General features: G+C 44.2%; 2 protein-coding genes across 5 annotated transcripts in view; one reads left to right on the top strand and one right to left on the bottom strand.

The window, feature by feature from the left end:
- The window catches only part of JAZF1 (JAZF zinc finger 1), a 325709-nt gene extending 306016 nt beyond the window's left edge, over nt 1-19693 (top strand). For all 3 annotated transcript variants that reach the window (XM_025873072.2, XM_073899002.1, XM_073899003.1), the window contains exons 4-5: nt 9708-9877; nt 17323-19693. In XM_025873072.2, coding sequence (XP_025728857.1) covers nt 9708-9877; nt 17323-17499 — 347 coding nt within the window. In that variant the 3' untranslated portion in view covers nt 17500-19693. The remainder of the gene's footprint in view (nt 1-9707; nt 9878-17322) is intronic.
- Nucleotides 19694-20217: 524 nt separating this feature from the next.
- TAX1BP1 (Tax1 binding protein 1) overlaps nt 20218-27311 on the bottom strand; it is an 84133-nt gene continuing 77039 nt past the window's right edge. For both annotated transcript variants that reach the window (XM_025873069.2, XM_025873071.2), the window contains exons 17-18: nt 22072-22154; nt 20218-21294 (exon numbers count right to left, since the gene is read on the bottom strand). In XM_025873069.2, the coding sequence (XP_025728854.1) occupies nt 21093-21294; nt 22072-22154 (285 nt within the window). In that variant the 3' untranslated portion in view covers nt 20218-21092. The remainder of the gene's footprint in view (nt 21295-22071; nt 22155-27311) is intronic.

Raw genomic sequence — 27311 nt, 5'->3', positions numbered from 1 at the left:
CATTAAGCGGTGGAACCTGCATCTCAGATCCCTAATTATTTTGTATCTTCGCTTTGCCCCCCACACTTGACTTTCTCCCCACACACCCTCCTCCACCCCAAGTGACATCACCAGGTAGTTGGGCAGCATGGCTCGGCTGTCAGAAAGCCTGACGTTGTTGCCCTTGCCTTTCCTTTGTTCAGCAAATGTATATTGAGGGCCTACTATGGGCCAGGCACTTATAAGGACTCCAGCAATTCAGTGATGTGGAGCTTGCTTCCTGGTGAGGAAGAAAGCTAACAAACAAGATCATTTAGAAAGTTGGATATGCTGTGAGAAAGGCATGCAGCGGGGAGGACATTGTGCCTGCAGAAGTAGTCGGGTAATCAGGGCTGGCCTCTCGGAGGTGGTGACATTTGAGCTGAGTTTGGGATGAATTCAAGTGAGCAGTGGAGGATACTGGTTAGGAACGAAGCCTCCCGATCCAGGTGGCAAGGGTGGAACCCTTGCTCCACCATGGAGAAGCTTTGCAGCCTCAGACCAGGCAGTCTGCCTCTCCGAGCCTCTGTTTTATGTCAAGTGAAGATAATCCTAGGAGCAGCGTCTTAGTGTTGTTGCGAGGTTTACATGAGTTAATGGCACGTGGGGAGCCCCAGGTAAGTGTCAGCTGCCCTGGTGACAATGAGGCTGGGGAAGAGGACACATAAGCTCCAGAAATGTGCTGAGTAACTCCTAGGACAACAAAAATGTCACAGTTCACTGAGTGGGCCAACGTGGCGATAATGCAAACATTGAACAGCGATGAAACTGAGTGTCATAATGCAATTCTCCAAGGAGAAGGGGAAGTGCAGAGCAGACTTGGATGTGTGTAAAAGACCAAAAAGCTTTTTTTTTTCTTTTTTTAAGATTTTACCTTTTTAAGTAATCTCTATACCCAACACGGGGCTCCAGCCCACAACCCCAAGATCAAGAGTTGCACGCTCCACTGACTGAGCCAACCAGGCACCCCAAGGACCAAAATTCTTATTGTGCATAGTCAATAGGGATCCAAAACGGAACATCAAAAAGGAGTGGTAGACTCGTGTTGTTTAGAAGCCATGAGGCGAATCCCAGGTAGAGAGATGTAAGCATGGGGAGCAGAGGGGGGATGAGACAGAGGACCCCTCTTTTTCATTGTCAGCCATGCAGAACTAGCCAACTAACTTTTTACTGTGTGCGATGATAACTTTGATCAAAGAGAAGAAAATGTAAATTAATAACAAAATACTGTAAAGTCAGGAGACCACCTGACCATCTGGGCCAAGTTGTAGTCATTTGAGCATCAAGGAATATGATGATGACTGGTAATTAATTGAATCTGTGAAATGAGTCCAAAATGATACTGCACGTGGAGAAGTTAATGTAAAGTGTGTCCAAAAGTAGCTGTAATAGAAGAACGGTGGAAATAACGGGATGTGTTTCTGTTTCTCACCTCTCCCTGGGGTGCGTTGGCATAGGTGGCATTGTGTTCTGTAAAGTGGACGTCTTTTTCTCCACCTCTGTCAGCAGATTGGCAGGGAGTTAGGAGTAAGCCCCGAAGTTGCAGGGAAAGTAGGAACTGGGGTGAGCATAGGCGAGACCAGCTAGCAGCCTGTCACAAACGGCGGGAAGGGAAGGGGGTCTGTGCCAGGGAGGGTTGCAAGATGCGGGAAAGAGCTGTGTGCCTCGGGAGGGAATCATTTTCCCCAGGAGATGCTGTCTCCAGTGGCCCTAGTGATTATATTGAAGACATGATGGGGCAAGAAAGACACAGGCTTTAAAAATCCTGTCTATCGATCAAGTGAAGCTTGAGTGAAGATCCCAGGCGTCCAGCCCAAGAAGTGCAGACTCACTCTTGAACCTGACCGAGCGTCAGTGGGTCAGTAACTCAGAACCCCTCCCTTCCACTGGCCAAAATTAGCTCCTGTTTTTGTAGGTCTTGCAGGTTCTGGTAATCCCAGGAAGGTCAAAGATAAGGGTGAAAATCATGAAAAATGATTAAATATAGGTTTTATAGTCATTGCCATCATTTGTAGGTTAAATGTAGGTTTTATAGTCATTGCAATCATTTGTCTGATTTGTCTGTTTTTAAGGTACTTTAAAGCTTAACTACTTAAATGGTAGAGTCAGCACAATTTTGTTGAAATGTGTGGAATTTGACCAGGTTTGTAATTAATACTTAAATGTATAAGAGCATTATATTTTTAAAAATTATATTTTGGGGGGTGCCTGGCCAGCTCAGTTGGTAGAGCATGCATCTCTTGATCTTGGGGTCATGAGTTCCAGCCTCATGTTGAGCACAGAGCCTACATTAAAAAAATTTTTTTGATTTACTTAATAGTATTTGGATATTTGGAAATATTTGTTAAATAGCTGATAGATGTAAAATTTAGCACTAAACAAAACACAAATATTTAAGTTTTCTTATTAAAAAAAAGTCCTTCAAATATTAAAGTTCCAAACAAGTATGATATGGAATAAGGTCATGATCAGGCATTGGGTTACTCCTTGGCATGGGAAGCCATTGGAGAGTTTTAAGCAGGCAGGTAATATAATTTATTCACTTTTTCTAAGACTGTAGACGGTCAAGAGTACAAACTGTAATCTTGGGTCCCCTTCTACTACTAGAACCCGTGAAGTCTGTTCCCCATTAATTCATTCAACAAACGCGTGTCATTGGCTCCTTAAGTGCAAGCACCGCCCTGGGCACATTATCCAAAGGTAACGACCGAGCCCCTCCAAATAAGTTAGAAAGGGTTGAGTCCTACGAGGGAAAGGGTACTTCTGGCGTGGAGAGGCAGGACCATTTCCGTAGTTCGGGAGCAGATGGGGGAGAGTACCATTCCAGGAGTGAGCTGAGGCCAGGAGCAAGGAGGTCAAGCATTTTCAAGGCTGGGCACGTGGTCCCTGGAACCATTAGCCTATCTTCCATCAAAATCGTAATGTTGCCAGTTCATTTCAACTGTTGCTGCTGCAGCTCCTCTAAAGTGGGTCAGTACCAATTAAAGCTAATTTATAATGATAAATCTGTAAGGCAGAGAGGCAACTCTTAGCTAATGTATTTGCCAGAATTTGACCCCCCAGGAGAGTTTTTAATTTGCTGTCACTGCAGTTATCACTTTTGCATGAATATTAATTATCTGCATTATAGGAAAAATGTGGTCTGTTGGGTTTCTGGAAAAGGTTGACTTATTTTTATCTATCTGTATGTCAGTGTTTTATGTTTATGAATACAAGGAATGAGACTACTAGAGGGGCTGAAATGGAGAGCAGGCCACGTGCACAGAGAAACGGGGTGAACACAGGCAGGTGAGCAGAGGTTGGAGCGAGGTAGACAGGATTTGAAGGGGCTCCTGGGGCGGGTGACAGTGAGCTTGGTGGAGGCTCTCAGCAGGGCTCCTGGGCGGTGATGTGGGTGCAGGGGAGAGACTCTGCAAGTCTGTGTGTACAGAGGCTCTCGACCACCTTGTTTTCACGTGATTCATGAGACCAGCTCGGGCTTTTTCTTCCTTTGCTGACAACCAATAGGCTTTTTCTGGCCATTCTGCAGAACGTAACTGTCTTCTCATGAAATCCTGTCTGCCAGGTTGTGCTCATTTCCCGAGCGGAGCTGCCGAGAGGGGCTCTGGAGGCTGTGTGTCTGAGCTGCTGTCCTGCCCAGCTCAGCCCCACGTGGGGACAGTGCAGCTGGAAATGGGGACGATGGAAAACTCCACCTGAGGGACAGCAGTGGCGGCCAGTGTCTGTGTGGGACAGTGCACGGTGAAATTACGTTTCCTTATAGAAACTCTGACAGTGCTGTATGTTATTTTAAAGTTCATAAGGTCTAAGATGGAGAAGAGCCTGATAAAACAGCTCCTGTAGCTCTTCTTTGGAAGACTGGACCGTGGCCACCCAGGAGGGCCGGGTCTCGCCACTGCGTGTCCGAGACACAGCACACTGCTCCCCGCAGGCCCCTGTGTCATGGGAGTGACCCCACACGATGCGTCCCTTTTTCCTCCTCTTCCGGATTCCCAGGGTCACATCTTGGTCTCTCCCTCATATGGCCGATACTCAGTGTGAAGACAAGGAGCACAGACTTTGGGACCGAATCGCCAAGTCCCAGTGCCGTCGGCCTATGTCTAACCAGGTGGCCTTCAGCACACCCCTCACCTCCCAGAGCCCCGAAGCCCAGCTCTGCGCTCTGTTGAGGCGAAAAAAAGGGGGGGGGGGGGGGGGGGGGGGGGGGGGGGCCCACCCTCGAGGGCAGAGACAGGTCCCAACTCTTTCCGGGTCCAGAACAGCACGTGTAAAACACAGCTTGCTCCTTCTTAGCTACGGTTCTCATTAAGAAATCCAAGTAAGGGGCGCCTGGGTGGCTCAGTCATTAAGCGTCTACCTTTGGCTCAGGTCATTGTCCCAGGGTCCTGGGATCGAGCCTCACATTGGGCTCCTGCTCAGCGGGGAGTCTGCTTCTCCCTCTGCCCCTCACCCCTGCTCCTGCTCTCTCTGTCTCTTAAATAAATAAATAAATAAAATCTTAAAAAAAAGAAATCCAAGTAAACACAGAGGGGTTCAGGTATACAGAAAGTGCCAGAATTGGGGGAACAAATGACTTACAAGGAGGCTAAGCAAAAGCAAGCAGTGTTCTTGTGTCATCAGTACCTTCCTAAAACCTTCTCATTTGTGCCCTGAAACGAACAGGCCCCATGGGAGAGCTCATGTTGGGACAGACCCTCATGGCCACGGAGCCTCGCAGCCGGAGCATCAGCAGAAGCAGTGACTGTCTTAAGGCTGCTTGGGCCAAGCTTTGCCTGTGGGCCCAGCAGCCCAGCAACCCAGCAGCCCAGCCCGTCCTTTGTCTCCTCCATTTCCGGGCCCTGTTGAGGTGCAGATCTGTGAGGGTGTCTCTCTTCTAATAGAGAACAACGGGTTTGTCAAGTAGAGAAGTCTGATCAGGCTGACCGATGTGTGTTTCAAAATGCAGGGGCCATGTCTCCGTGCCATCCGCTTCCCAGGTGGCACGGCCCAGCACACGGGGGCCACTGTTGGAAGCCACGAAACCGGCCAGCAGCTTTCATCTGTTTTTCTTAATTAAGGTCTGTAGGCATTGTCTTTAGTTGTGAGGAAGCCTTCCTCTGGGCCCTTCGAAACAGTAAGTGTGGGGGGGGGGTGAAGGCACATAGCAGGTGTTTTTCTGTTCTGTGACTGAGCGCCGCCTCCCTTTCAGTGGCCCCTGCGGGATCCAGGGCTGCCTTGTTGGGGCGGGGGGAGTGGGGAGAAGAAGGGAGGATGATGTTTAAAGAGCGTGACCTTCTCCTGCCCGGAGTCCTGAGGCAGGGAGGCAGGGAGCCCTGAGAAGGGAGGCCCCCTGCATCGACTGCTGTGGGTCAGCTGCGTATGGGGTTCGGTGGTCCGGGAGTCCCTTCTTGTGTCGGAATTCAGATTCCACGACCCAGCATTCCTCAGCAGAGCTTTCTGAGAGGGCGGCCTTGCAGGACACCTTCCTGCTCTGGGCCCCAGAGGGGTTGATTCCTCTTGTGACTCACACACTCCAAAATTCTCTCCTCCCCATTCCCTGCCCCAATTACAACGATAGGTAGGCTGTTGGTTTAGCTTTGCTTTTTTTTTTTTTAACCCTCTCTTTAACACCAAGGAAATACTTTTAAACTTTTTTCTGTTTAGAAAATTATGCAGAAAATTAACATTGATGGATTCTGGGTGGTGGCGGCTCAGAACAAGAAACTTGTCTTGTTTCCTTGTCATCCCCTGCCTGCTGGCTTGGGGCCCGGCCCCTTCTGTAGGCTGATAGGAGAGGGCTTAGCTGCTGCCTCAGAGATGATCCGCGCTGCCCGTGGCCAGCATTGGATACGTTTGCTGTGTGAATGAATGCGAGTCACCTCCTGCTCCCCTTGGGTAGTCTGAAGCCTCATTTCAAGCTGCTGGCTGTGACATGTCCCATTGGACCCCTCCAGCCGGCCTGGAGGGCATTGGGCCCCACAGTGGGCACAGAGGAAGGAGATATGAGACCTTTACACTCATAAAATACCTGTGACAACTCTTGATACGTTTACTTACTAAATTCTTTTATTCTCATCCTTTTATTTGCCCCTCTGTTCCGTGCAGTGACATATTAGTACACACATATGCCGTTTACAGTCAACACGTTCGTGCTCACGGGTTTATACTGGGACGTCGGGTCAGATGGTTGGGAGGCCACTGCTGGGGGGCCGGCCTTGCTCCTTCCTGCTCTCCCCGCAATGGGCGGGAATATTCTCTAGGAAAGGTCTGGAAACTACCGGAAATTCATGTATTCTGAAGTTAGTCTTGAAACTCGCAGATGAAGCAGACAGGGCAAACGAACCAGGTTGGGGTTTACTATTCTCCTTGGTAAAACATGAAGAAATGAATAAAGCGAAGCAGAGAGGGGACTGGCCCAGATGTTTTTGTAACTGCAGATGTAACTTTAGTTTCGGGTGAGCTCTTCCTAGAGCTCCACGATGTTTGAAAGCCGACGAAGAGCGGTGGTTGTCTGCAGGACCCCCTGGGCCAGCTTTGCAGATGTGAGCACCACGCGGGTGCCGGCACATTTGGAGAACAGTGCGGCCTGTCTCCACCTGCAGTGGGCCCTCTGGCCGCGGAGTGAAAGGCAGCGGCTGAGGGGCAGGCCTGGCCTCACACCTGCTCCCGGCTCTGTGTGATGACAGGCTGGCGTGGGGGGTACGGTTAAGATGAGCAGTGGAGCCCCTCCACACACTATTCTGCTTGAAGAAAGTGAGTCCCCCCAAGAGCAAGGAAACAGTGGGTGAAATAAGGAAACCGCTCTTGTGACCTTTTACTTGTTTATGTACCAGATATTCCTTTAATGCTTCCCATATGCCAGGCATTGTTCTCAGCATATTGCTTTAAAAATAGGAACTCAGTTATTCTTCACCACGATCTTAAGAGCTGGTTAGTAGTATTGGCCCATTTCACAGATGAGTCTAAAGATCAGAGAGGTGGCATCACTTGCCTGGGGTCACATAGCTGGTCAGTGGCAGAGCAGGGCCACACTGCACCTGTCTTGGTATGAAGTCCTGCTTGTATTTCTTCTAGTGGAGATTCTCATATCTTTGAGAATTATGTTAGTTTTTGTTTGGTCTCACAAGAGGCCTTTGTAAAATATATTATGTACATGTAATGTCATTATAAAAATGGTGTTATGCTGTTTTCCATTTTTTGAGCACTTACTGTGGGCAGGTCCTCCTGTGCCAGATGTTCTCTGGACGTGAATTCTAATCCTTTAGCTGCAAGGAAGAGATTTGTGCCCATTTCATAGAAGGGAAAGTAGATGACAGGAGCTGGTCACTCAGCGGACATGCCCAGCCAAGATATGAACCCAGGTCAGCACACAGCTCTTTGTTATAGGACAGAATTAAGTCCAAACAGGTCCTTCTTGATCCCCCACCCAGGGAGATGGTTAGTTTCACAAAGCACCCAAAGGACCCTGTAGCATAGCAGTGCCTGGAGGGGGGTGGCCCACTTAGCCAGGGGAAGTGCCATGTGCTGCCCGGCATCCCCACGCTGGTGATCACTCCCACAGGTGGCCCCCTACCTGCCCCACTGGGGACTGGATGCCGCATGGTTTCCAGGTGACTGTGTCCACAGCATCAAGCCCTCAGGGTCTGGCTCCTTTTGATCCAGTGGAGTTTTGAAGTTTTATCTTCTGGGCTTCATTAAGCCCTCCCTTGGTCTTAGGCTCCCCCCGCCCCCAAATTGTAAGTGTTGCGTGGTTCCTGGTATTCAGGTTCACAAATTAGCCCAATTAGATGGGTAAATTAGTCATTCTACTTTCTGAAGTCCGGCTGGAGGAGCTTTGTGAAATAGCATTTATAGTTTTCTAACAAGCAATTTAAAGGACACCAGCATGTGGCATTTGTTTAAGAGTAAAATTTCCTAAACAATGCCCTACTTAAGAACAGATCGCTAAATTTGCTCACAGACTCAGAAACGTGGCCGAGGACACCCCTGCGCTGTCTCGTACAAGCCTTTCCAAACGGGGTCTCTTCTTTCTCTTCTTTCGGAGGGCTACAGCCAAATGCGGCAGAGTTACTGAAACCCACATTTAATTTCCAAAACCTCCTTTTGCCAAATTGTTTTTTTCTGCACCACCCAAGAGTTTCTAAACAGGCTTCAAAACAGACTGCTCTGAATTCCATCTGAGTGGTAGACAGTGAAGAACCAGCAGCTCAAAGGAAGTTGCAAGGGCCCGCCTCGGGTTGCTGCCGGCATTGGCGGCCGGGAAGCAAGACAGGGGAAAAGCAGTATCCCCGAAGAGCCAATAGAAAATGCCTAAGCTTTTGAACCTCTCTGGACTCGGTTTCCTTGTGTTCAGGGAAGTGACAGTTCCCCGCCCCCACACACACACCTCACAGGGCCACTAGCCAATTCAGTGAGACAATGCATCGAAGGTGCCCGAAACGCAAGAGGCAGTAAGTCAACTTGAGGTCCCTTCCTTCCTTCTTGGGTCCTTTTAAGTGTTCGCTTCAGAGGCCGGCGTCCTTGTGCCTGGCTCAGTTGGCTCTTCAAACAATCTTATTAATGCCTATTAAAATGAAACCCAATAAAAATGCCAATATTTGGTGTTGAAATAATTGATGTAACAGAGACAGACCATGGAGCACCCAGGCAGGCCCCTGGTGCCGTTTAGCCTCACACCTGGGGGATGAATTTCACAACTGTAATTGCTACCATATAATTCTTATTAATGTTGTGCTATAATTCCTATTTATTCCATGGGGCTTGTAAATGCATTAAGACTTGTCAACATATTATTTTACACTGTTTATGATCTGTAGAATTATGTCCTTCAGGGTTGCATTGTGCAAAAGCTCAAAATAAATGGCTTTGGGCCTCATTAAAAAAGAGCAAAAAGCGGCTGCTTGTTGAAGCGGTTCTCCATCCCCACCGTCCTTAACAGAAGTCCGTGAAGTAGATTTTTAACTCCATTCTGAGCAGAGCTCTTAACCTTGGGAATACAAGCGAATTCCCTCCTCCCATCTGAGCTGGGATGGGGCAGCCCGCCCTCCCGGGAAATGCTCTGTGTGGCCAGAGAGACAGGCGTCCTTCCCTGGGGACGGATGTGGTCAGTCTCCCAGGGCCTCCCGTGGGCTGGGGCCTTGTGTTCTGACCGTGAGTTTGGCTCAGAGCGTCAGGCGTTTCTGTCCCCCTGCTCCCTAGCTTGGGGTCACCCCCTTTTAGTTCCAAATTTCCTCATGGTCCTCTTGGCTCAAGCTCTAAAGAAGATTTAAAATTAATTCCCACCGAAGTGTAGATACCTAATAAGTGTAAAATGTAACCCCCTCCCACAGACTTCTGTATTTACTACGCGAATAAGCATGAAACGTGGGCACAGAATCCTGTGCCCTGGAATGTCCGACACAGCTTGTGTGTATGTGTTGGGGCAGGGCTGTCCTCCTTGGTTACCCTCGGTCTGGGCCTCAGAGCCTACCCGGCACCCCTGCGGTCGCAGACTGGCCTGCCGCAGACCCAGGTTCAGGCTCTTGCTCAGCTAATTCCCAGCCACGAATGGTTGGGAAACCCTTAATCTGCACGTCTCTGCCCCCACTGGAATGCCCTCCCCAGGTCAGGAGGCCCACCTGGCCACTGCCACGCCTCCTGTCCTGGGGGTGGCTGGGGGCGCCGACTGGGGGACGGCCGCTGACTGTCCCTGCCCTTCTCTGGCCCCACAGGCAGCGAGTACGACGAGGAGGAGGTGGATTACGAGGAGTCAGACAGCGATGAGTCCTGGACCACGGAGAGCGCCATAAGCTCCGAAGCCATCCTCAGCTCCATGTGCATGAACGGAGGGGAGGAGAAGCCTTTTGCCTGCCCGGTTCCTGGATGTAAAAAGAGATACAAGGTAAAAGCAGGAGCGCCTCACTTGGCATAGCCGCATTAAGTGCATGGAAGCCAGCAGGCCCACATCAGGGAGCAGCTCCTCGCTTCTGGAGAGAGCCTCCCTCCCCTGGGCCAGCCGGTGCCCGGTCCTCGCGGACACCCGGGCCTAGGGACAGGCAGGCCCCTGGGCTCTGGGTGTTTGGTGGGATTGTCCCTTTTGCTGATCCATGTGGAAGCTATAGGTCAAAAAAGCTATAGGGTGGGTTTGGTAGGAGGATCGTGTTTTTGACATTCTTCAAACTCCTGCCCTATCAGAGTATTAAGTGTGTCACCTGTTTATTTGCCACACTTCCCCAGCGGTCGGCTATACAGGTGGCTCACGGAAGACGACCTTGAAGTCTTTTTTTTTTTTTTTTTTTTAAGATTTTATTTATTTATTTGACAGAGGGGGACACAGCGAGAGAGGGAACACAAACAGGGGGAGTGGGGGAGGGAGAAGCAGGCTCCCCGCTGAGCAGGGAGCCCGATGCGGGGCTCGATCCCGGGACTCCAGGACCAGGACCTGAGCCGAAGGCAGACGCTTAACGACTGAGCCACCCAGGTGCCCCGACCTTGAAGTCTTAAAGGTGGTAGACGTAGGGTTTTTAGCTTTCAGCCCAGGAAGTTCTTGCTCCCTGCCCCGCGACCCCGCCACCAGCATGAAGGATCAGGAGAAAAGGGGGCTTTGATTATTTTTCTCACCAAACTGCCCACTTCAGCGCCCTGTCTGTAATAGAGGACACAGAACCCATGTCTCTGAGAGCCTGACTGCATGTCACGCGCGGCCAGGGACACTAAATTTTCTATTCAGAAAACTCGAAAAAACACCACAACATTCAGGGGTCAGTCCACAGGGCACCTTAAGAAAGCAAATTTGCACACTGTCTCCTGAGGCGTTTGCAGCTCTTTAAAATCCAACTGGGAGATGGAAATCTAAAAATCAGGAACCTATGTGTGGTACATTTGACGATATGCTAATTTACCCAGAGCTCAGCAGACTGACTTTTTTAAAAAGGCTTAAAAGATGTGTGATAGCATAAGCACCTCTCAGATGGCTCTTAAACGTGTCCCTGAACACCAAACAAAACAAAACAACCCCTATTTCAGTATCAGTACCAGCTGCTGATCTAAAGTGGCCGAGGCTTTGCCTGTAGAAAATAGGCAACGATGTTCTCATGGAAAGGCCGGATATGCTGTTTTTAAAACGAAGACGCCAGGGCAGGGGCGGGAGCATCCCCTCGGGGCTCAGGAGCCGCTCAGGGCAGGACGGGACTCAGAGTTGCACACGTGTGTTTTCTGTGTCAGACTGTGGAAGGCATGGAAGGCGGAAGGCAGAGAGGGGGAAGGCCACCAGGTGGTTACCTCAGGAAGCCAGAAAGCAAAAGGATTGCCAGACTCGTTTTTCCAGAAGGTAGCCCTGGCATTGCAGAGTTTTCCTTCTTCTTTGTTTCAAAGTGGAGAAAGCTAGACCGAGAGGGTTCTGTTCTCAATTCCTACCTGCTCTCCAGATGCCACGTCTCTCCCCGTGGCTTCACAGAGCCGTTCCTCGGGGCTGGGCCACTGGCTGCCTTCTCTCAAGCATCCAGACGCCGTTTAAGGGATGTCATGCACATCCACTGTGTTCAGAGGGAGCAGATGATGACCTAGACTGAGGCTAGCCCAAAAAAGGGGGGTCGAGTTGGGGGGTGGGAAGCCACAGCCTTTATTCTGGCTGAAGAGCAGAAGGCACTCCGGCCTTCCCACCAGCTTCATTCCTTCCTCACAACCTTTTCCCCCGGTCACTTGTTTGCTTGTCATTAATCTTTTGCCATTATTTTTCCTGGGTTTCCAGCAATTTCTCCTGCAGTTGTCTACATCTGGGTTGATGGGGACTTGAGTGCTCTTTCTGCCCCGAAGGCCAAAAGAAAACTGAGTGAGGCCTGGGCTGCAGAGGCTGCCTGCTTCAGCACCACCAACTGACAAATGACATGGGCAGCAAATAGTGGTCCCGCTTTCCACGAGGGAAGTGTGAAGTGTGTTTCCTTTTCTGGGCCAGAATGCCCGGTCATGGTACACGGGACGAGGACAGACATGTACCCACTCCTCCTAACCGTCTGCCGGACGAGCATGGTCATGTTCCCTAGTGTGACCTTTCTGCTGGGAAGTTACTGGCCGCAGGGCAGTGGTGTTCTCTCGTGTAGTTAGTGCATCTTACTGACTGCAGGATTGCCGGACTGGGTATTGGTTTGAGGAGGGTCTAATGAGCTGGTGTGCTGTGGGGCCGGGCGGAATCCAGAAGTGCCACCATGTTGTTTATTCCCAGGGCTCACTTCAGACTTGTCTCATTCCTTGCCCACTGTTGGCAGAGAGTCTCAAACCACTCAGCCTCCTGGGCACGGACTCCAGATCAGCTCTTCTCACCATTTCTTGGCATTTGCAGAAGCCAAAGATAAGGTTTCTAACTTTCCAGACTTCCTACTGAGTAGGGCAGGAGAGGGGCCCAGCAGGACAGCCGCGTCTCCGTGTTGTTTCCCGTATTAACCCCTTTGCCTAGGATGTCCCCCTTCCCCTTTTCCATCAGTACGTCTCATTTGAATTCCCCTCATTTCTCAAGGCACAGCTCAAATGCAACCTCCTCTGGGAAGCCCTCACCAGTTTCCCAGACTGAGTCCCCACTCACAGACTGAAGTTCTGCCCCCTGACCTTCCTACGTGCTCTGTTCCTATCACTGGAGAGCACTTACTGCCTTGTCACCCCAAGGGTCCGTATAGCTCATAGACCCTCCTCAGCACCAGGCACGGGTCTTGGGCAAGTAGACGCTCTGAAGTTAAAGGAACAGAGGCAAAATGCGTGGGGAAGAGGACTGTGTGGGCCCCCTCCAGCTGACCCCCCAGAACCCCAAAGCAATTGGATGATTCCTTCTGTTGGGTTTGTCTCATACACATTCCAGGCTGAACACCTGATCCCATCCACCTTGGTGCTACACGTTTTTTTTTTTTTTTCAGACTTCAGACGAGAGAGGACTCCCCTAGCTTGTAATTGGGAATGGCTTCAAAAGATGGGTTGAAGTGCTTCCTTTGATAGTTTTTAATATTAGAGTTATTAGAATTAAAGGCATTTTGCTACTTTTAAGAACTGGAAAGCAGAACAAGCTGTCCCCTGGGAAGTTTCTCTGAAAGGGTCCCTGCGCTACATGGGGAACGCTGATGGTTTCAGCACCATGAAGGAAGTTTGGCCTCTGATGTCTAGATACACAGCCAGGCAGGTGTGTTGCTGAAGGTTTTCTGAGAAGGGCACTTCAGCCATTCTCCCCACTCAGTGGATCGAAACCTCCTTGCCTCTCCTAAGGGTCCCATCAGAAGCCCTGCTGGGGGCATAACTGACCACCTTTCTGGATTGCAACTTGGCAGTAAGTAATCAGAACTTTAAAAAAAAAAAGTCGGTATTCCTTAGCTCCATAATTGTCTAAGAAATGTATCCCAGGCACATCACCAGGGATGCAAAAATTGATATACAAGGTATTTATCATATTACTTACAGTCAGCACAAATTTGGGAAATACTAAATTTCTAATAGGGAAATGGAATAAAGTCCTACCATCAAAATCCTTATTTCAAAAAAATATGTAATGATGAATCCAATCTCGTTTTCTCTCAGGGGAAAATACTGAAAGATGTTAGTGATTATACCTCTTCTTTACGTCCCTTTGTATTTTCTCAATTTCGGCAGTTGCCTAACCTGGACGCAGACTGCTTTAATAGAGGGAGTTAAAAAAGATGGGATTCCCGCCTGCCTCATCCCGGACTGGTCTGTGCAAGCATGCTGAGTCCGGTCCAGAGCGACTCGCTTCTCAGCTCGTGGGCTGGTTGGTGTCACCACGCTGCTACAAGAGGCTTTACTTGCCATGCTGACATTACCACCCCCGCCCACCCCAGCTTCTGTTTCTTATTTCTTCCTCATCAAAGCCCTGTGACTCCATCTTCTCCTCCATGTAGAACATCTTATGTAGAACGCCCAGACTCAGCGTCCAGACTTTGTTTCGTGGTTTGATCTGGAGTGGCATTTTGAGAGGCGCCTCTAAACAGTTTGTTGTCCATTGGCTGGTTCAGTTCCCTCATTAGGGCAGGTAGTTCCTGATGGTAGAAACTGGCATGGAAATGAACTGATGCCATCCTTGCCTGCCCCCCCCCCGCCATCAGGCCCTCCCTTGGACCTCCTGCCCGACCCTCTCCTCTACGTGATAGCCCCATGTTGGACCACTGTAATTCATAGACCATTTTCTCCAGATAGAGTGACCTGTCCCGATCCTTCCCAACTTTTAAGACTTTTCAAAGACCACCAGCTGGTTGTACTAATTACTAAGTACCTAGCACTTCAGGTACATGGAATTCTGGGGGAAATGTGGATTCTGGAATCAGGCATGCCTGGGTTCCCATCTCAGGTCTGCTCACTCACCGTCTTGGAGTGTCTGTTTCTCTAAAACATTGAGTACTGGATAAGAAACGAGACCTCAAATACTCAGCATGAGAAGCTCTTGTTACTGCCCTTCCTTTCCCCTTCCTTTTTCTCCCTTGCCCTTTCAAAGTTAGTTCCCTTCCTCTTTTCAGAAACCAGAGGATTGAAGCATTTGGTTTTCAAGTTGTGTGCCATTATTTATTTTTGTTCATATTTCTGAAAGACCAAACTTCTTTCAGGATCTCTGTAATTATAATTGTCAATGAATCTTTTTAAATCCCAAGTGTTTGTTAGAAAGTTCCCATTGCTATATGTGAATGAACAGATGGGGCAGACGGTGAATCTCACTGGAGTTTGTACTAACATTTGTCCCACTGACACTTGTGAACATTGTAAATCACAGCAACAGAGAGTTAACGTGGGTTTAGGTTCTTTAGCCAACCCTGGAAATGCCCCATGTTTCCACATGTGCAGTTGGCTTACTGATTTTTCCATAGTAATAAAGCAAATGTATGGAGTTAGCTGTATTTTCCTCACAGTCTCATGGCCAGACACACAACACAATGTTTACAGTCAAGCTGGAAACAGACCACAGAACCTGCTGAAATTACCTCAACCTTGGGCTTGTCCTTCTGGCCAGCGCTGGATCTGGTCATGTTGGACTGGCTTCTTCTTAGCAATTTCTGGTTTCAAACTTCCCTTCGCCTAACTAATTATAAAAAATCAGGCCTGGATGGAGTATTTAAGCTTGTTGGTCAAATGTTTTTATTTTAGGTTCCCCCTATTTTCTGACGAGTGTCCGTGGTACTGGGACACAGGGGTAGCTGGATATTTATTGACCCATCATGCAACAAGTTCCCTGTGAAATCAAGGACATGAAATGTCTGAGTCACCCTTCATCTACAGAAAAGGACCCTACTAGGTGCTGAGTATCTGTTGAGCTAATAAATGGGCTATTAGTAAGCAGACAAATGCAAATTTCTAGTTGTGATCCAGGAGACTTCCTACTATATTGTTACTTAGAAAGCCGATGGTGCTTTTCTAAAACTGTTATTATCTGTCATGGTTCTGTGGGTTGCCTGGCACCAGCTAGGTGGTTCTTGCGTGGGTGTCTCATGCAGTTGCAGTAAGAGGTCAGCTCAGGCACGACACACAAGTTGGCTTTTACTCAAATCCCTCAGCTTCCGCTGGGATGGCTGGAACAGCAGGAGGCTGGCAGGGGTTATCTACCCGGCATCTTAATGGGTCTGATTTTGCCACTGTCCCTGCTCTCCCCATAGCCCACCACAGCAAGTTATCCCCAGAATGCCTCCAGAACAACAGTGAGGGGTTTCCTTGCCCTGCATGGAGGGACTAATGAATGAATGGACAGAAACAAAGGTGAAGAAGGCCAAGAGCCAAGTTCGGGGCAGAGGGTATTTGTCCTTGTGCTTTGACCTGGACAACCATCATCAGTCCGACTCTGAACACAGCCAACTGGAGTTGCCGTTTGGCACCCGTGGGTTCAACTAAGTCCAGTGGGATTCTCTACCAAAGGACTTTTTTTTTTTTTTTTTCATGTTTTACTTACTTTATTCATGAGAGAGAGAGAGAGGCAGAGGGAGAAGCAGGCTCCCGCCTAGAAGGGAGTCCGATGCGGGACTCGATCCCAGGACCCCGGGATCATGACCTGAGCCGAAGGCAGACGCTTAACCATCTGAGCCACCCAGGCGCCCTCTACCAAAGGACTTTTAAAAAGTATTAATGTCCATTATGAATCTCTAAAAGGGAAATATAAATAGTAATAACCACTCAACACATTTTAATGGCAATTCCCAGCTTACTCCAGAACAGTGAGCCATGTTCTAACAAATTCACTCATAAATGCTTGTTGAGCATCTACTATGGGCCAGGCAGTGTGCTAGGTCTAGCTCATGAAACAAGAGCTGTCCGTCCCTATATGTGGGAGCTCAGTAAGGGCATCTTACAAATAAAGTTCAAGACCACTGTGTTGGAATCCTTCAGGTGGGCTAAGGACTAGGTTCATTGGGACTAAATTCATATAATACTTTAGGAAACAGCCTACTCTTCTGGTAATCAATTCCCAACAACTTTGTCTCAAGCCCTTTCTTTTCCCTTATTCCCAAATCTGGCAATAACTGACTTGAGAATTGAGACCTATGCTCTAATACCACCTCTGCCATTTATTCCTACTTAAATCTTCCATCAGTTAATATCTATTTTCTCACCATTTAATTGGGATGAACAATAGTAAAATAAGTCTGTAGGAGTGATTCTAGGCATGGAGTCTTACAGCAAAACCAGTTACTACAAAACCAGAAGGCATTTTGATATTTTGTTTCACTTGGGATTTGTACGCCACTTTGAAGTTTGGAACTCTTAGGTTATGGAAGTCTCAAGTTTTTAAAGTTTAAAGATTTTATTTGAGAGAGTTTATTGTATGTTTGAAATGCAGTACATAAACGTAAGGCCCAGTCTACCCATAGGTGCTTATTTAACACAACTATGCTAGGGCATGATTTGGGCAATTAGTTCACAGCTGTCTGGAACCAAACATGAGCTGTGTTTCTATATCAAGGAATTATAGATGTCTTGAATTCTATTGCCTGTTTTTTCTTTAAAAAGACAATTTTTTGGCCACCCTAAGGATATGTTTATATAACTGTTGTTAACACTCTTCCAAGTAGAAGAATCCAGAGGGGAAGCAAAGTTCTAGGCAGCGCAAAGTGCTTCCTTATACAGTCTTAAATATATATTGTGTAGAATTTGAGGAAGCCAGTACTTTCATTTTCATAGTAATCGAGGCATAGTTTGCGACCCAGTCTGCACAGCCCACAATTAACATTAGACTGCTTGAAATGGAGTTCTTGCAAAGCCTACTAGGAACACTCCTGCCATCCAGGAGATGTCCAGTTGTAATCCAGACCCACACCAAGGTTTTCCCCTGACACTTTGATTGCAATCTAATAGGTGATGTTTTTGTCTTCTCCACAGAATGTGAATGGCATAAAGTACCACGCTAAGAATGGTCACAGAACACAGATTCGTGTCCGCAAACCATTCAAATGTCGTTGTGGTAAGAGTTACAAGACAGCTCAGGGCCTGCGGCACCATACAATCAATTTCCATCCCCCGGTGTCGGCTGAGATTATCAGGAAGATGCAGCAATAACATGCTGGTCATAACTGTGCCAAGAAATCCTCACCAGCAGTTGCTGATTTTGAAAACAGCCACCTTTTTTCAGGGGAAGCATTCAGCAACCCTTTAAAGAATTAAATGCATGCTTTAAATTTTTTCTGTAATTTTGGAATGATGTATCTTTGTAGAGTTGATTTTGTACATTTGCACATGTAATCATCATACCCATTTTCATTACTTTGATATAAGGTGCTAAACAAAAAAAGCTCTAGGTTCTTCAGCACATTTCCCCCAAAACAAAATAAAATTGAGGGCATGTTGCATATTATTTAGTTGTATTGCAGTGATATCAATGGGGGGGAGGGGCTGGCACTGAGATTTTTTTTTCCCCAAGATTGTAATGTGATTGAAGTTTTTCAACACATCAACTCACTATGTTCAAAACCAAAATAGTATCTTCACTATCAAACTGGTTACCATGCCTTACATAATGGAGTTAGTATTTGTGAGTAGAAAGACTTTAGGTAATGGAAATATAAATAAGAATGTTTAACATAATATGCTAAAAATATTTTCATATTTAAATAACATACATAAAAGGTGTGCTTTCTGTGTTTTATATTATCTTGCAAATCCTTTTGCCCCTTAAAAAGCTGAAAATCTTGCCATCTGACTTACTTACCAATCATTTTTAGTGTTATAAATGGCATTTTTGTACAGACTAGTCTATTCAGTTCACTCATTAACACACATTCATTGAGTGCCTGCTGGGTGCAAGGGATTCGGTTTATGCCTATTGATCTTTCTGGACCAAGATACCAGTTTAGTGAACTACTTTTCCCTAAAATCTGTTAGGAAACACTTTGAAATACTTAAGTGCAAATTTTGTGTGTGTGAAATTTAGTTCTATCTTCATCTTTAGGTGAAGTTTTAAAGCACTTTGTAGTTCTCTATTGCCAACAGATTTAATGTTTTATGTGTTGCCAATTCTTGCAACCACTGCCCTAACAAACCTCTGGGTTGCAAATAATTAAAATTCCAAGCACGTTTCAAAGAGAACATTTTTCTTAAGACCCCTTACTGCCTCCTCTTCATGCTCATTGTTTTTAGACTTTTTTTAAAGGCACTTTTTCCATCACATTGTAGAGGTCTGTATTCCCACTGGAAATGTCTGTTTAGCTTTATAAAACATTTTGCTGAAATACGAAATTGAGCCTTATTGACAATTAAGTGCTTCTTGCAGCAGGTGGTCAAAGAGTGACTAATATGACCCGTTGGAGTGACCTACGTCTGGACCATTCCTGAAGTTTTCTCACCAACAATACCATCATGCCTTGAGTATTCTTTTCTCCCAAGTGCTATTCCTTAAACATGCAAGAGTTTACCAATTGCCTCATTATGCAATAAAAATTGCTCTGAGATGGCTAACTGCCCACAAAGCTGGTGAAAAGCAAGCTCGAATTGCTTATAACTTTCTTCCCATGTTCCCATTTGATGAAAGTCTTACAGCTGGGAAGCAGGTGTCCCTCAATTTTTCAGACAGTTTGAAAGGATGACAGTTCTGCTGGCCAGATGGGTAAGTTTCTATATTCTTAAGTTGTGAACCCCTCATAATGAGGGATTTTAAAGTATTTATAAAGACACTGCCCTCTAAAAATTTCCTCAGATCTATGAAGAGTGGTCTTGGTCCGGAATATACAGTGTTACATGTTTAAAAGGGTGATCCAGACATGAGAAGCAACTAGGTGGTGCATAAGAAGGCCCTACTTGGATATTTCATATCTACCTACAATTGACCAAAATTTTTTAGGCCAGCAATTATTATTTAGCTTCGCTCCTTCTAGTGCAAGAAAATGTAGGCTGGATCAGTAGTTCAACAGCTAAACAGTCATAAAATAGTCATTGTGCATGTTAAATTTCTTTCAACTATAAAACAAATTCAATTTCTATTTGCTTATTCATTGTGACAGTATTACTAAACAGGTAAGGATGGGAATATTTTGTTATACCGTGTATAGTGAATGTATTGTACTGTGTCTGTGAAAACTGTGCTTTAAATTATATTTTCGTATGTTTTGTTGGGGACAGAGCACATTAAGTTTGAAAGCAACAGAGGTTTGTTTTAGAACTGAAGGCAACTTAATCAAAATTGCTGTCAAGAAAAGCTGCTTATAAAAAATGTAAATGAAATCACATTTAAAATAAACTGCCTCTGACCCAAAATAAACATGGTTCTTTATTTTTATTAGCGTCCATTACCACTCTAATACTGGAAGGATACTTTTACGGTTGGCATGCTTCATAATTAACTGATGCAACACGAAAATGCAACCATTGACCATATTTTACCTGCATCTCCAAGGAAGGGAAGACGTGGAGTCTTCGGCACTACTGCCTTCCAGTCTGCCATGTCTTGTTTTGCTCTACACTCAAAATTATTTTTAAAGGACTCCAGCAATACAAATTCTGCTTTCAGAAACAAACACAAGCAACATGATGTGTATGCAGTTCACACACAGCACACCGAAATGCCACCACACTGAATATCAGGTTAATATCCTAGCTAATTTGCTTAAGACAAACTTAAATATTGTGATAACTACAAAAGAAACAAAATCAGTGTCAGTAAATTCTTAACTTTCATATTTTAAGAGAAATACCGTTCAGAAATCTCTTTAAAGACCTAGGACCAAGGGGAAAAAAAAGTTTAGACTTAATGAAAAGCTACCACAAATAAATTTGACAATGAAATTACACATCTCCAAAAATGTGTCCTCTTTAATGAGAATACAGACATAATGAACACATTGATTTGCGTTTATAACATCACATTTTTAATCAAGAAAATGTGAAAAAGATATGGATACATTTTCTGTGATTTTATGCCACAAACACCACCGTTTAGTAGATCATTTAATATCAACTGCACTAACCTATCTTGTTCCATTCTTCCATTAGATAGAAATACAACTTCAAGATGGCTTAAAAATAATTGTTCAGGTCATTCTAAAATGTTTTAGTCATAAAATTAGCAAAATATGCCTTCTATTCCTAAAGCAAACATTTCAAATATAAAAAGGTATTTGCTCTACTGAAAGCATGTGAACTCATTCTAGGTGCAGTTCCATTTCTAAAGAAGGTTGAAAAACCATCCTTTCATGGGCTAAATTATGGAAGTTTCTGTATTCAAAGAATTACTTTGCTAGACTATAATGATAAATTACTTTTATTACATAATATTTAGTAGTCATGCTCAATCAACAAGGTCAACAGAAACTTGAAAATATGCTAAATGACACACACTACATATATTTTCATTGTGGTAACATTAAAATAATCCATTGCCTTTATTCATATAGTTTTGCAAACTGGGGAATAAATAAAGATACAAACATAAAAACTTTTCTTAAGCTGGTAAGATTAACAGGGGTTACAATTTTATTTGCTGATAAGCTAAGCTAAAGACGGACTCTGACCCTAGTAACACAAAACTCAAAAGTAGCGCTTGTTCAAAAAAGTGTGGTAGAGGGTGCACGGAAATAATACCTTGTGGTCTCCATAGTGGTCTATTTGAAGTGATTTTTTTTAATTGCTGAACTGTATTACTAACTCAGAATAAAAAGTAACTAGTCAAAATTTAAAACATTCTGATCAAAATGGGTCTGCACATGCCTTTCAAAGCCCTGCTGGTCATAGTCAGGAGGGAATTGCTCGCTGCACATTGGGCACACCTTCCAGTGACTTTCAACATGTTCTTCAAATTTGCTCTGATCATAGTTGGGAGGGAACATTAATTCACAGAGGGGACACTTCTTGTGAACATCAAAGCTTGAAGAAATAGGAAAATGAAAGAATTACTTATTTCTTATAGCAACAATCTTCAGGATATGACAATGTTATATTTATCTAGTCAAGCTAATATTCACCCTAAATGACTTACCTTGAAAGTTTTCAGTTACTTCAGAAACCTCTTTCTGCTTCTAAAATACTTGCTACTGACAATTGTGTAAACTACTGATAAAGCCTCTAAATTGAGTTTCACAATTAGAGTGACAAAAACATTTTTGTTAAAATCAAGCATATGTAAAATGAAGCTTATTAACAAGAATTTCTTAATTTTTAATTAACAGAAAATGCCTTTTGTAAAACTATAAAGATTAATAGAACTTATAATTTCCCAACAGTAGATTCATTTCAAACTTTACGAGTATTTATTAGCACTGGTTCTCAAAGTACTACATGCATCAGAATCACTGGAAGGCATGTTAAAACACATACTGCTGGGATGCCTGGGTGGCCTTTAGCTCAGGTCATGATCTCAGGGTCCTGGGATAGAGCCCCCAAGGTCGAGCTCTCTGCTCGGCAGGGAGTCTGCTACTCCCTCTCCCTCTGCCCCTCCCCCCTGCTCATGCTCTGTCTCTTAAAATCTTTAAAAAAAAAAAAAAAACACACACACGTATTGCTGGGACCCACCCCAAGAGTTTCAGGTTCAGGATGTCTGGGTACAGCCTGATCATGTGCATTTCTAACAAGTTTCCAGGGACCATACTTTGAGAACCACTCATCTACATAACCCAAATTCTACACAGGAAAAAGAAAAATTACCTGGAATCAAAGCAAAAGCCTGCTCCATGCCCACGTAAGTGCTGACTTGGAGCGGCAGGAGCAGTGGGCACATTCTCCTCTTCCTAGGCAAAAAATAATTTTGCAACTTTTGAGAAAAGTGAAACTGAATGTAAATTCCTTAATTCAAGCATAGTATAAAGGAATTAAGATTACCCTTTCTAAAATTTTACTTGTTATCAGATTTTCACATAAAGGTTTAAGAGTCAATTTTTACAGAGCATTTTACTATGAACTAAGTCTTACCTTCTTGAAATAAAAAGCAATGCTTAGTGGAACAGAGAATACAGCACACCTGTATGTGTGAATAAAGTAGGGATCCATAGACTTTTTTAACCTTTTGACTTTATCATTCCATACATAAGTGACCACTTTCATATCTTAAGACTGCATTATTTTTCCTATTATTCTCATTTAATAAATTTGCAAGACAGTACCCTCTTTTGACAACATACATCCCGTTGCACGACATAGAAATTATAAAAGAAAACTAGTAAAATATGAGTTTGCATGTGTATGTTCTTGGGCACACACAGGCTAATCAAACTGGAAAACCATGTTACAGCAATGTACCAAACTACAGGCCTCAAAACCCTGTTGTGAAAGAATGAAATTCAGTATTAAATATCTAACAGATTGTCAAGTAAGATTCCTAAAAATCTATAAATCTGAAAGAAAACATTGGTTTGGATTTTCATGTTGACACATCCCTGTGGTCTTTTGAAGGTTCTACATCCAGTGTGGAGCCCAACGTGGGGCTTGACTCACGACCTTGAAATCAAGAGCCGGGCGTTTAACCAACTGAACCAGCCAGGCACCTGCCCCGCTGTGGTTGCTTTTTAGAGATCTGTATGCTCTCTATCAACAACCAAGTACAGAGACTCTCACTTCACATCAAAAGGAGTCACATCTCCCAAATGCCCATTTGCTTTCTTCCTGAGCAGCTCTGTTAGCTGCTCTCATGTTATGAACAGTCTGTAAATAGGTACAGCAGGCACTGATAAATGTCCTTATATTGCTGGGTAGTTATGCTCATTCCAGAACTGCTATTAATGGGCTAAGTAGTCAAGTCTGTCATGGTAAGAGGTACCAAGAAAATGTATGTGGTGTGAAATTCGAAGGAAACAAAAAACAAACTGACTCATCTTGTTGGGGGGGTAGGTAGGGGAGGATACTTGGTTATTATTTTGATGATTATCCCTTCCTGAAAGGTCCAAGAAAGGGTAAGGGGCTCTTTTTTATTTTATATTCATCACATGAGAAAATATTTTTGCTTATGTATGATTCTCTGCTAAATAACCCAGTATGTACGTATTTTTTCAGTGTGGTAACATTAAAATAATCCGTTTCCTTCATACAGTTTTGCAAACTGGGAAATAGATACAAAAGAGAAAAAACAACTTTTAATCTTTAGTAAGATTAAAAGAGGTTACAATTGTTTTTATTGATAAGCTGAAGACTGACTCTGACTCTGACCCTGGTAACACCAAACTCAAAGTAGCTCTTGGTCAGAAAAGTCTGGTAGAGGGGCGCCTGGGTGGCTCAGTTGTAAAGCATCTGCCTCCGGCTCAGGTCATGATCTCAGGGTCCTGGGATCGAGACCTGTGTCTGGGCTCCCTCCCTGTTTTTCTCTCCCTCTCCCACTCGCCCTGCTTTTATTCCCTCTCTAGCTGTCTCTCTGTCAAATAAATAAAATCTTTAAAAAAGGAAAAAGAAAAAAAAAGTGTGGTAGAGGGTACACAGACGGGATACCTTGTGGTCTCCATCGTGGCCTATTTGAGGTGATTTTTTCTTTAACTGCTAAACTGTATTACTAACAATAAAAAGCAGTCAAAATTTAAAACATTCTGATCACGAGTCTGTACCTGCCCTTTTCAAACCCACGGTGGTCACAAGTTGAGGAAACTGCTCACTACACAAAAACAAGATAAAACCAGCCTAATGAAGGATTGAGAAATTGGGGAATAGAAGACTTTATATACTTTAAGTCTACAAGTAACTAAAATTCAGACAGGTTTTAAATCTGTAGGTACAGGGGCGCCTGGGTGGCTCAGTTGGTTAAACCGCTGCCTTCAGCTCAGGCCATGATCCCAGGGTCCTGGGATCGAACCCCACATCGGGCTCCCTGCTCATGCAGGAAGCCTGCTTCTCCCTCTGCCTGCCGCTCCCCCTGCTTGTGCTCTCTCCCTCTCTCTCTCTCTCACTCTCTCTGTCAAATAAATAAATAAAATCTTTAAAAAAAAAAGCCTTCTTAAAAAAATAAATCTGTAGGTACAAAGAGGTAAGATGATATAGCTGAATCAGTTAAACCTAGTACGTATGACAGTAAATTTTTGATTGTGTGCCACAGTATTCTAGCTGCCAGATTTGGGCCTTCAAGCAGCAATACTTGAAACAATGAATTTGCTTAAAGAACTACATATAAAATAATGACAGGGGCGCCTGGGTGGCTCAGTCGTTAAGCGTCTGCCTTCGGCTCAGGTCCTGATCCCAGGGTCCTGGGATCGAGCCCCGCCTCGGGCTCCCTGCTCCGCGGGAAGCCTGCTTCTCCCTCTCCCACTACCCCTGCTTGTGTTCCTGCTCTCGCTGTCTCTCTCTGTCAAGTAAATAAAATCTTTAAAAAAAAATAAATAAATAAAAATAATGACAATGAATACAATTTCCCCATTTATCTTTGAAAAAAGAGGCAAACTTTAAAATTTTGAAAAGCTATCGAACAGAATAATGGAAAAGAAAGGGAAGGTCTTGATGCTTAACCATCAAAATTCTTGATGATGGATACTTGTAATAAAACGCCACTTTCAAAGGACCAAAAATATAGCCTACACCAATTTACTGCTTTCATGAATCAGCTACCAATCAAGTGCTAGACTTAAACCAACCTATCTGACCCAGTTAACCATCAGGGGGAAGGGGGGGAAGCAATTTTTTTTTACCTTTATACTTTCTAAGCCATATATAATTTGGTAACGATAACCCCATAATTCGTTATCTTCTACCACCTATTAGCTAATAAAAGGGGAGAGGGACTGAACAGAATTCTAGATGTTATAACGAGACATAAGTGCTCATGAAATAAGAAATCACCTACTCAGTTCAAAACCAGAAAGTGTGTCATAAGTTCTGAGTAGCCAATTCATATAAAGTTTGGTGATCCTGACATACGAAATGACCAAATTTTCACTCATGAATACATTTATTCTATTTTACTCATCAAGCTTGATTAATTTCCAAAATCATACTGGATTAAATATAACAAATTAGATTGGAAGTAAGGTTACACAGGCAGGCCCACTGTCAGCAACAAAAAGTGGCTACTAGTAAAACAGAAAATCAGACAAGAACTCAAAACATCCAATAAATATTTCAGCACTGGATCACACAGCTTTACAAACAAAACATGAAGACACTGTTTAATGTTGATTTTTAAATTAATAAACTAGAACAATCAACGCATATTAGGTATTCTTTAAGAAGGCAGAGAATCACGTATTCTATCTGAGAAAGAGTTCTGCCCCAAACTGCTAAAATAATTACATTGTAGTACTGAAAACAGTCAATGCAAAAATATTTTTGAATAGGTTTTAAAGTACCAGTAGTACCTAGTCTGTTAGCTAAGCTGCCAAAATAATACCAAACTGAAATATATTTATGAACAATCCCAAATAATTAAATCTTAAGAAAACATTTTTAACAGCATTTTAACCTCCACAAAGATCTAAACCACCTTACATTGTTCATCTACTTTGAGACCCATCAGCACAATACTATTTCTACCACAAAACAAAGGAAACAATCTACAGTAATCTACTGAAGCTCTATATGAAACTCAAAAACTTCTTATGAGATGCCCAACTCAAAATCTAGTCTATAAAAATTCTTGGGGCACCTGGCTGGTTCAATCGAAAAGAGTATGCAACTCTTGATCTCAGGTATTATGAGCTCAAGCCCCACAACAGGGTGTAGAGATTACTAAAAAATAAACTTAAAAAGTAACCAAGAAAAATAGAAATAAAAATATAGAATTACGGTTGGGGTGCCTGGGTGGCTCAGTCATTAAGTGTCTGCCTTCGGCTCAGGTCATGATCCCAGGGTCCTGAGATCGAGCCCCGCATTGGGCTCCCTGCTCCGTGGGAAGTCTGCTTCTTTCTCCCACCCCACTCCCCCTGCTTGTGTTCTCTGTCTCACTGTGTCTCTGTCAAATAAATAAAATCTTAAAAAATAAATAAATAAATTACGGTTTTCTTCTCAAAGTATGTAACCAACTTAAACATCTGAAATAGCATTAAGATGGGTTAATCTCTTGGATAGTAAGAGAAATTTGTAAGGTTAATCATACTAAATTCAAAATAAGGTTTTCAGGGGCACCTGGGTGGCTCAGTTGGTTAAACATCCCAACTTGATTTCAGCTCAGGTCATGATCTCAGGGTCGTGGGATTAAGCCCCATGTCGGACTCTGAGCTCAGCACAGAGTCTGCTCCAGATTCTCTCTCTCTCTTCCTCTGCCTCTGCCCTCCCCCGACCCTCCCCTTCCCCGTGCACACTCTCTTGCTCTCTCTCAAATAAATCTTCAAAATAAGGTTTTCATACTAAATTAAGGTCACTAAAATCATACTAAATAGGGTTAATCATTAAATTTAAAATACACTCGTGATTGTAAAAATATACCATATGATACAGCAATTCATTTCTGGATATACATGCAAAAGAATTTAAAGCAGGAACTCAGACATACTTGTACACCTATGGTCGTAACAGCATTAGTCACAAGAGTCAAAAAGTGGAAACAACTCAAATGTCTTATTAATGGGTGAATGGATGAACAAAATGTGCTATGTACAATGGAGTATTATTTAGCCTTAAAAAAAGAAATTCTGACACATTACAAAAATGGATAAATCTTGAGGACATTATACTAAGTGAAAAAAGCCAGTCATAAAAAAATAAATTCTATAGGATTCTACTTATATGAGGGACCAACAGTAGTCAAACCCACAGAGACAAAGTGGGATGATGGTTGCCACAGGCTGGGAAGAGTTGAGAAGAAGAGTTCTGGAGATTGGTTGCACAACAATGTAAATGTACTCAGCACTACAAAAATGGTTAAGATGGTGAATTTTTTGTTACACGTATTCTCTATTAAAAAACGCAATCATGATCAAACTAGCAATATACACTCAGGAGCTAATGACTAAGTTACACCACTTCAATCATTAGGATCT

This window comes from Callorhinus ursinus, unplaced genomic scaffold, assembly GCF_003265705.2.
Source record: "Callorhinus ursinus isolate GAN/ISIS: 27379988/994484 unplaced genomic scaffold, GSC_fseal_2.0 scaffold12, whole genome shotgun sequence".
NCBI classification, from domain to species: domain Eukaryota; kingdom Metazoa; phylum Chordata; class Mammalia; order Carnivora; family Otariidae; genus Callorhinus; species Callorhinus ursinus.
Note: the sequence above shows the minus strand (reverse complement) of the source record. Positions and strands in the feature narration are given on the sequence as shown.